This window comes from Scyliorhinus torazame, chromosome 1 (assembly GCF_047496885.1).
Source record: "Scyliorhinus torazame isolate Kashiwa2021f chromosome 1, sScyTor2.1, whole genome shotgun sequence".
Classification (NCBI taxonomy): domain Eukaryota; kingdom Metazoa; phylum Chordata; class Chondrichthyes; order Carcharhiniformes; family Scyliorhinidae; genus Scyliorhinus; species Scyliorhinus torazame.
In genome coordinates, this window is record NC_092707.1 from 251,145,821 (window position 1) to 251,156,225 (window position 10,405).

The following is a 10,405-nucleotide window of genomic DNA, read 5'->3' on the forward strand; positions in this document are numbered from 1 at the left end:
GATGTGCCAGTCATTGGAGCACACAGTCCATATACCTGGTATCACACCAGCACTGAAATTCACATTCCACAATCCTCATTAGAGTGCTCGGCGGAATGTTGTTCGACTTGACACAGCAACAGAGGTCGATACCTCTGATGTCTCTGCAATGCTCCTCAGGAGAGGTTGTCGCTCCTCAGGCAGAGAAGAGACCTCAGGAGCTGGTACACACGATTTTTCAAGAAAAATATAAAAACAATGTTTGGTGGCCAGGGATCAGATGAACAATCCCTCCAGGAAGATCGGTGGAGCCACAACGCTGCCTTTCTTGTCTATGGCCCTTACTTTGGGCTACTGAGCCTTCGGCTCTGAGGGCCCCCTGGAGTGCCATATTCAGGCCACTTCCACTTAACTCAGGGCCTCCGTACGTGGAGCAGCATTGCTCCAGCATCATCAAAATGCCAAGAGCCCTGTAAAACGCCTCCTAGTAATGCGTGCCTCCTATAGGAATCCAGTGCTGCCACTGTTAACATGCCCCCATGGTGGGACCGTGTCAGGGAGCCATCCTGAACTGGCTCCCCATGATGCTGCCAGCCTCCAGGGCTGGTCAAATCCTTGCCAACGTTTCCACCCTTCATTGAATCATAGAATCCCTACAGTGCAGAAGAAGGCCAAGCTGCCCATCGATTCTGCACTAACCCCCGGAAGGAGCACCCGAACTAGGCCCACACCCCACCCTCCCCCGTAACAAAGTAACCCCACCTAGCCTTTTTGGACATTAAGTGGCAATTTAGCATAGCCAATCCACCTAACTTGCACATCTTTGGACTGTGGGAGGACTATTTGCCTCAACCACCCCCTGTTGTGGTGAGTTCCACATTCTCACCACTCACTGGGTAAAGAGGTTTCTTCCCAATTTCACATTTCAATTCATGGTGACCATCTCAAATTGATGGCCTCTAATTTTATTCTTCCCGGCATGGTGGCATGGTGGCATGGTGGCACAGTGGTTAGCACTGCTGCCTCCCAATGCCAGTGACCCAGGTTCACATTCTCCCCGTGTCTGCGTGTGTTTCCTCAGGGTGCTCCGCTTTCCTCCCACAGTCCAAAGATGGGCAGGTCAGGAGAATTGGCCATGCTAAATTGCCCCTTAGTGTCCAAAGATTAGGGTTTGCAGGGGAGTGGGACAAGAAAGGGTGTCTTTCAGAGGGTCAGTTCAGACTCGATGGACACTGGAGGGATTCTTGAACATCTAAGTGTTCAGGAAACATAGGTAGTTGGGAACAAGTGGGTAACTTCATGTAATACGGCACCTGTATAGCCATCAGTGTAGTATTGTAGTTCTTCCTATCATATATTTTTCTTTTAAATAAAGAAATATCTTGTATTAATTGATTACAACAAGACTGGATTGTTCCTCACCGGTTTGTGCTTCTTTTCTCACATTACACCAAATTGAACATATACACCGCTCAGAACCTGTGTTCCAAGTTACCCTTCTGGATTTTTCATTTAACATTAGTGGGGTTCTCAACATAAGTGCAAAGCGTTTGGATTTTTTTGTCCAAGCTTCCATAAGAGATCAACGAAAAACAAATGCCCTTTTTGGCAAAAGGTCAGGTTTCCACTTTTACACGAGAGTGACCTACTGAACACCGCAAATGTTTAACACGGACAAAGAGACCCCTGGGCAAGAATTAATGGTTCATTAGAAAAGCAAGAGAATCTCCAGAGCATGTCATGTGAGATTTGACCCCAATTGAGTGATTGATGTCCGCGTGTTGGGCGGCAGGTTAGCACAGTGGTTATCACTGTTGCTTCACAGCACCAGCGACCCGGGTTCGATTGTCGGCTTGGGTCATTGTCTGTGCGGAGTCTGCATGTTCTCCCTGTGTCTGCTTGGGTTTCCTCCGGGTGCTCTGGTTTCATCCCACAAGTTCCAAAAGACGTGCTGTTCAGTGAATTGGACATTCTGAATTCTCCCTCAGTGTACCCGAACAGGCGCCGGAATGTGGCGACTAGGGGATTTTTACAGGAACTTCATTGCAGTGGTAATGTAAGCCTACTTGTGACACTAATAAGAGGAGAAACAATGCTCACTATGTCTATGGGGGTTAGACTAATTAGCCACAAGCAACAGCAATAAACATAAACAACTGAGAACAGCTAAACACTCTGAGTGAAGATCCTGAAATCTAGTTTGAGGGCTTAAGGCTGGACATTTCAAAGGAGTTGTGGAACTGATCATGGGGAACAGCATAGAATAGTATTAGGGAAGAGGAGGGGAAGACCTGGTTAATTGCAGACAGGAGAAATGAGCAACTGCACTAATTGCTCATGGAAGGTAGATAACATGGGGATAAACTTTTACTCTATGGTTTAGACAACCAGCTTGAGCTAATTGTGCTCACTAACCTGCCTCATCCTGTGGTCCAACACAGCCTTGAATTCAAAGTTCTCACCTTCATTTTTAAATTCCTCCACTGCCTGGTTCCTTCCACTCTAACCACGTCCCTCTAACTCTGGCCATTTGTACATCCTTCGTTCAATCATCCCAGACATTCCCTTCCACTGTCTGGGGCCTAAAATCTGCAATTCCCTCTTTAAACCTTTCCATCTCTCTCTCAACTCCTTTGCAATGCTGGTTAAAAGCCTAACTCTTGAACCAATCTCTCCTCATGTTCCCTTCTATTGGGGTAAATATCTGTTGGATTATCCTTCTGGATATTTTGCTTCATGAAAGGTATTATAGAAAACAAAGTGCATTACTGTAGGATTGTTCTTATGAGAATATTCCATAATTTATTTTATTGTTACTTCAATATCATAGCTAAAATATCAGTGCAACAAATGTACACTTGTCCATTTCGACAAACAATTCAGTATTACATTGGCTCAATAAATGAAGTCAGATAAAGTGCTTCAGGAAACATTTTACATTTTGAATCACATAGGGTAAGTGGTATCTAAAGTTGAGAATTCTTTGGCTCTTCCTGATGTTTAATTGATCTGGTGATCCAAGTTGTGGGATATTTCAAGACATACTGCAGATCCTCTCTGAACTTCCTCTGAGTCACAGCATAAATAAAGGTGTTTGTGCAGCAGCTCAAGAGCTGCAACATGAAGCCAATTTCCTGGGTGTATTGTGAAATATAGGAAACAATGAAATTGTCAACAGCAATCCGTACATATATCGAATTTGCCATGAAGACCACCCACAGCAAAATAAAATTACCTGACACGACAAACAGCAAAACAATGGAATTTTTCCGGCTCTCCAACTCTGAATCTTTTTGATTTCCCACACTGCTGGGGCCCCGGATTCTCTGACGGGCTCTGTTGGCCACCAAGATGTGCCTGATGGTCAAAGAGTTGAGCAACAGTATCAGGCAGAATGGGAGCCCTGGGGTTAGTATGTAATGGAGAGACTGAATGGTTGCCCAGAATGGTGTGTAGAAAGCCTGGTTTGTTATGTAGCAAAACCATGAGTAAGGGAGCAGGGTATACCCACTACCAAGGATGAAGTACCAGAAAATGTTCTTCAAGCAACAGATGACTGTTAGCATGGCAATAATCACAGATGCCTTTTTCTTGGTGCAGTATTTGGGTTTCAGCTTAGGGCAGCAGATGGCCACGTATCGGTCAATGGTGAAAGCCACAGTGTACCAGACAGAGCAATCAGTGACTGCATAGAGTAATACAGCATGGATATTGCACATTTTTATCTTGACTACAAACCAAAACAAAGAACTGAAAATAACAGGGAGCCGCCGCATGATTAGATCCAGGATGACAATCAGCAAGTCCGTCACTGACATCAACATCAAGTAGTGGGTGACACATCTGGAGAGACCACATTTTCCCCGGGATAAGATCACAAGTGTCATCACATTCACTGTTTGGGCAAAAAAAGAGGGAATTAGGCTCGAGGTGAATAACACTTTGAAGGAGTTCCTGTGTGCAAATCTTAAACTGAAATCAAACTATTTATGATTTTACACGAAAGCGATGCCAAGAGAGAGCCAAGAGGTAATATCAAACCAAGCTAGAGTCACAGGCAGACTCTCGGCGGTTGTGGCAAGGACTAAGCAACATAACGGGTGACAAAGCAAAGCCGAGCAGTATCACTGGCAGCAGCGCACCCCTCCCCAATGAACTCAATGCATTCTATGCTTGGTTCAAGCAGGTAACCAACAATCCGCTGCAGAGTGCCCCAGCAGCCCATACCCACCATCACAGCTTCCGAAGTCAGATCGGCTTTCCTGAACCCTCGGAAGGCGACGGGCCCGGACGGGATCCCTGGTCGTGCTCTCAGAGCTTGCGCGGACCAGCTGGCAGAGGTATTTGCAGACATCTTTAACCTGTCCCTACTCCACTCCGAGGTCCCCACCTGCTTCAAGAAGACCACCAACATACCAGTACCAAAGAAGTACCAGGCAACATGCCTCAATGACTACCGTCCGGTGGCCCTGACTTCAGTCGTAATGAAGTGCTTTCACCACATTTTGAGGCTAAGCATTCCTGGTGGGAATAACTCACTACAGAAAAGAACATCCTCTTCTCTTTCTTTGTTAGTTGCCTTAAATCTGCTTCTTCCACTCACTCCACAGTATAAATATCTCCCACATTCTCTGTCTGTTAGCTTTGACAAAGAGTCACCGGACTCGAAACGTTAGCTATCTTCTCTCCCTACAGATGCTGCCAGACCTGCTGAGATTTTCCAGCATTTTCTCTTTCATTTCTTCCACTCACTCTCCTGACTGTTTAAAAAGTATAGATAAGGTGAAGCTATCAAAACATCTCAAAACTTTCAACACCTCTATTGAACCCACAGAATCCACACAACATCTACAATGCAGACGGAGCAGAAGAGTCTGTACCAGCCCTCTGAAAGGACACCCTACCTAGACCCAGTCCCCCACCCTATCCCTGTAATGCTGTAACCCACCTAACCTGTACATCTTCAGACACTGAGGAGCAATTTAGCATGGCTAATCCACCTAACCTGCATATCCCCTTTGACTTTATCTGTTCCAAGGGCAACAATCCAAGCTTCTCCCGTCTCTCTGCATAACCAATGTCCCTCATCCCTGCACCCATTCTCACCTCCTAATCCTGGTAGTTAGAGAGTCGTTTATTTCACTATAATCCAGGAAACCAAACAAAATGGGTTTGGGACGGGTGTCGTGGAGATTGATCAGAGTTACAGGTATCCCAGGTTATCTAAGAATGGGAAATAAATCCTGGTCTTCCATTTGATGAATAAAAATAAAAGTAACTCAGCTGCCAAAAAGATGCCTCTGCCTCCCACGTGCAGACGAGACGCTGAGGAGAGGTTGGAATGTGGGTTTATTTCTGGATAGATACCACAACAAGGTGTAGCAATCTGGAAAAATCAGGAAAAGAACATCACTAATCCAAGACATTGGAAAACATAAACTAGCAACCGAGAGCTAGAGAATCAAATGAAGGCCAAAGATATTAAAAATAGAAGTTAAAAAATATTGACAGTGTTTCCCAGAGAAAAACAGAAACAAAATGTGTTCAAAAGAGAGAAAATGTTGAGTTGATTGCAGTCTGGATTGGATTTAGCTGCAGATACATGAAGGTAAACAGCATTAATTTTCCAACAAACAAACATTCCTTACAATTAACAAGAGGACAGAAAAGGGTGAATTTGAATCTGCAGGAATGTATGGATTGTGGGGAGGGATCGTTCCCAGTGTTGAATTTGACGGGCTGTCGGGAAGATGGCTTTAGCTGGTTTCCCACAGGTACAGAGTGAGGTTGACTGAATGTGTTTGACAATTGAGGTACCCCCAGGTCACACAGGAGTATTCATCAACCGCAATGTTCAACTGGTGCACAACTCCAACCAGATGTTAATACAGGTGTGGGTAGGATTCCCGGGAAGCAGCTGCCAATGATGTTTGAGTGCAGCAGCTGTCCACCAACCCAAACTCAGTGTCTCAAAGTGGCTTCAGAGGCTGCCTGCACGAAGATCAGAGACACCCACTTAAAACATGTCTTGTGGCACCCGTGAGGGTCCCAACCAATGAGGCCCAGGTGTAATAGAATGAAAGTCATGCGACAAATAGATGTGTCACTGAACAAACCATTTGCATGTTGAAGATGTGCTTCATAGGACTGGACAGATCTGGAGGTGCCAATCAATATATACCAGCCAGAGTCTCCAGAATGGTCATTGTCTGCTGGGCTTTACAACATTTCACTGCAACGAGGTTTGGACCTGTGGGAGGAACAGGCATAGAACACAAAGCCTCGTCCGAGGCCATCGAGGAGAGGGAGGAGGTGGATTGGGATGTGGCCAAGGCCAATAGCAGTGTTTATTGCTGCCTGTGATGTCCTTATTATTATAAGTTTCACTTGGGTTCTGCCAGTCCACTCATCTGACGCCATATGCAAGGCAGCCATATGGATGGCTGCCATATGTAAGATAGCCAGATGCAATACAGCCGTATGTAATGCAGCCATATGCAAGACAGCCATATGTAAGACAGGATAGGTAAGACAGCCATATGTAAGGCAGCAGAAGTAAGACAGCCATATGCAAGACAGCCATATGTAAGACAGCTCGATGCAATACAGACATATGCAATGCCACCATATGCAATACAGTCATATGTAAGATAACCAGATGCAATACAGCCATATGTGGTGCAGCCATAAGAAAGACAGCCATATGCAAGGCAGCCATATGTAAGACAGCCATATGTAATGCAGCATATGCAAGGCAGCCAAATGCAAGGCAGCCACATGCAAGGCAGCCAGATGTCAGATGACCATATGCAAGGCAGCCATATGTAAGACAGCCATATGTAATGCAGCATATGCAAGGCAGCCACATGCAAGGCAGCCAGATGTAAGACAGCCAGATGTCAGATGACCATATGCAAGGCAGCCATATGGAAGACAACCATATGCAAGGCAGCCATATATAAGACAGCCATATGCAAGACATCATTGTGCAAGGCAGCCGTAGGTTAGACAACCATATACAAGGCTGCCATACGCATGACAGCATATGCAAAGGTAACATTCCCCCCACTGCCCCGAACATAAAGCACTCCTGAAAGCAACCAAGCTTCCCTTTCACAGTCCCAATTACTCAGTGTCAATTCTTCTCTTAACTACTCATCACAAGTGAGAAAACCAATTGACAAGCAGCATCCAAAAATGGGCAAACCGGGGGAAATTAGCACATGTATAGGCTGAAGCTGTAAATAGGAACTGATCATTCTAACTTCAGCCACTCATGTGTGTCCCCTTGTGCAATGACAAATCTTCCTTGGTGCCAGCACTGACATGTTGCAACCCCTGTGGAATCAGCAGAGCTAGAGACAGGTGGTCAGTGTTTCAGTGGGAGAAGGCATCATTATAAAGTAAAAACAGAACATGTTGGATGAACTCAGCAGGTCTGGCAGCATCAGTGGAGAGGGAAACAAAGTTAATGTCTCGAGTCCAAAATAAGCCTTCCACAGAGATGGTAGGACCTGTGACATCTCCATCCATCCTCCAGTTCTCAGTCTCTCCCACATGTTCTGAACTCTCTTCTCCAGCAATACGTAGACTGAGCAGTTTGTGGTGATACCACATGACACCCTGGGTTGGTGCGCAGTTAATTCCAGCCCCACCTGACCCGGAATAGCAACATAAGTAAAATTAGATTTTCTTTTAAATACTCGAGGTCCTTGGCTGAGCTCAATAAACAGCAGTCACCAGGTGTGTAACTTTAACACAAGTAACCGTTTATTATGCAAAGCGTTACAATATAGCAAAGATGTGGAAGGCACTCACTGGCTTTTAAACAATAAAGCAGTCCTTGACTGTGCTAGCAAGAGAGCGAGTGAGAAAAAGAGAGAGAGAGATTGTTCCTTCTCTTCCAAGCTCTCTCAGAAATAAACAGGAAGGACCCTCACATAACACACATCAGGATGTAGTTGACTGTCACTGTGCTCACCTCTCCTTCCCTGATCATAGTCACTCACTGTTTTCAGTGTTGAATCCTGGAGTCTGCTGACTTTGCCCAGCCAAGCCCTCTTGGTTTCATTGACAGACTTTGTCCTCCCATGAGGAACTATACCTCTCTTCAGGCTCTTCGTGACCCCAGTATCCAGAGAAGTCTCACTCCAACAAGGCACCGTCTTTCAGTGTGTGCGCTCCACTCAGTCACTTCCGTGTGTTCTGTTCCCAATTTTGGAAACCATCACATTTCATGTTTGCAATGTCCCGTCAATTGCTGAGGTTCGAGTCGACTCAGGTAGGCGGTCCTGTTGCCTGCTCACCCTAATAGGTTGGGAAACTCAGAGGTATTATGTCAAATACAGTGGCTGGGTTACAAAAGGCTGGACGTACTTCCGGGTTTCCCACACGCTATTGGACACTACCTCCCATCCCTGCTCCCTGAATACCGACAAAGGCTTCCCAGGAATATCCCGAGTACAGAAGATAGGATAGGACGGACCAAGGAAAGCAATGCTCGTTATAGAATGAATGGATGTAAAGACTTACCAGGAAGACCAATAAAAACGAGAATCGGATAGTAATACTTTTGTATATCATAAAGTATCCAAAGCATAGTTGCCCCTGTCTGTGAGAGGAAACACAATTCCTGGTTTCTGTCAGAATTCCACAGATGCTTTGAAGTGACACGTCTAAAAGAATCTCCTATATGTAGCGATCGGAAGCATTCAAGTGAAATAATGGTTCAGGAGTAAATTGCATCAGGTACAGTCATTGAATAAACAAATTCACTTAACCCCTTTCTCTCCAACTCTGTTTTCCAGAGGCAACTCCCCTTCCTGTATGTCAACAGCTGTAAAGTGAGATCCACAAAGCTCCGAATACATTTTTGCTGAGGGAGGCGCAAATTTGAAACTTGCAGATTTACAGTTTAGCTGTGTAGCTTAATTCCGAGATTTTACTCATATAATTTTTAAAAGTTACTATTCACTAATCAGTAGAGTTGCATTACACTCAGGAATCGGCGGTTACTAATACACCAGTTCTTCAAGATTTTCTGAAATGATCTATGGATCACTCTTGTTTCTGAACACAGCTACGTTATTCAAAAGATACAACTCAGAAATTGCAGAGAAGCTTAAAGCATTTGGAGCACATCAATCTTCACCACAATTATAGCATTACATCACTCATTTCAAAATGTGTGACTAGTTAGGTGTCACACAGATTAAATTGGGATTAAAGTTCCCTGTTATAACAGCCTTCCAGCCCCACTTGACCCGGAATCACAACACAAGTGAATTAACCAATTATTCTCAGAAAAATCTCCAAGTCTTTGGTCCTTGGCTCGCCAATAAGTAAAGTTACTGTGTTATTTAATATACACACAATTAACATTTATTTATGACAAGTATTGTAAGGAAATATGTAGCAAATACAATTGGTTAACTATGTTCTAATTCCTAATTCCCACCTCAATGTGCCCCCCACCCTCTACACACACACAAGCCAAACAAACACAGAGGGGACGAAAGGGTTAAAAAAAATCATAGTAAAAGGAAGAAAGAGTCTTTGTTTAAGATGGTGTTTTATTGAGCACCTAATTCCTCTTCAAATTTTGCTGTCAGTTCGAAGTCTTTATTGGAGATTCATTCAGACCTCAGAAGTTTCAGAAATATATCAACCACAGCTTTTCTGGAGAGAGGTAGCAGGTTCTGGTCTTTGTTTGGAGCCTGTAATAGTTTGCCCAGTAGACAGGTTCATTCAGGTTCTATACCAGTTCAGAAAAACAGTTTTTCTGGAAAGAACATGGAGGAGAGAGAATAGCAGGGTGTGCTGCCAGATCAAAACTGAAACACCTCGGAACTCATAAAATCATTTCACTGGGGCAATATTGAGTCGCCACCTGTTATCAGGCAGAGTATGCCTTTTGGGCCAATCCATTGATCAGCAGCCAATCAGTCAAACTGAGTCCCACTCCATCTCTCTCTATCTCTGGTGCCGACAAGCCTGGAGCTCCTGGAGACCAGCAGGGACCAGCAGAATGTTCGGTCCTGTAACGTCTGAAGTCTGCTGCTTATCTGAAAGATACATGCCCATTAATAATCCATGGATCAAAAAAAAGAGCAGCAAAATAAAAGAAAGGGGAAATGAAGGAATAAATGGGGAATAAACAGGAAGTACCCCAACATCCCACCACACCTGCCCAGTCAAACACTTCTAATCATTTTCAGAGAAGTGAATAAAATTGGCAACTATTGTCATCTGTGATGCCAGGGACCACGTGATGATACTGAGATGGATCACCCACTAGGCACTTCTGACTGAAGATTGTTGCAAAAGATTTAAACATGTATTTTCAGTGAAGATGGGGATATTTGTGGAGCCTCCTCCTCCTCCTGTTTAATTGTCCGGCATCATTCACAACTGGATGTGGGCGCAT

The 10,405-nt window shown here is 44.6% G+C and overlaps 1 protein-coding gene across 1 annotated transcript; it reads right to left on the reverse strand.

Moving 5' to 3' along the window:
- Nucleotides 1-2,785: 2,785 nt before the first annotated feature.
- On the reverse strand, nucleotides 2,786-8,831 carry LOC140411118 (probable G-protein coupled receptor 139). The gene is made up of 2 exons (XM_072500518.1): nucleotides 8,512-8,831; nucleotides 2,786-3,874 (listed from the first exon to the last, which is right to left on the reverse strand). Exons 1-2 carry the CDS (start codon nucleotides 8,576-8,578, stop codon nucleotides 2,946-2,948), a joined length of 996 nt encoding a protein of 331 aa, XP_072356619.1. The 5' UTR covers nucleotides 8,579-8,831; the 3' UTR covers nucleotides 2,786-2,945.
- Nucleotides 8,832-10,405: the final 1,574 nt, after the last annotated feature.

Bases quoted from the DNA above. Each gene is read 5' to 3' on its own strand.
- LOC140411118 (XM_072500518.1), bottom strand. From the start codon at position 8,578: ATGCTTTGGATACTTTATGATATACAAAAGTATTACTATCCGATTCTC. The intron at 3,875-8,511 runs GTAAGTCTTTAC...TTGCCCAAACAG, and splicing joins CGTTTTTATTGGTCTTCCTG to TGAATGTGATGACACTTGTG.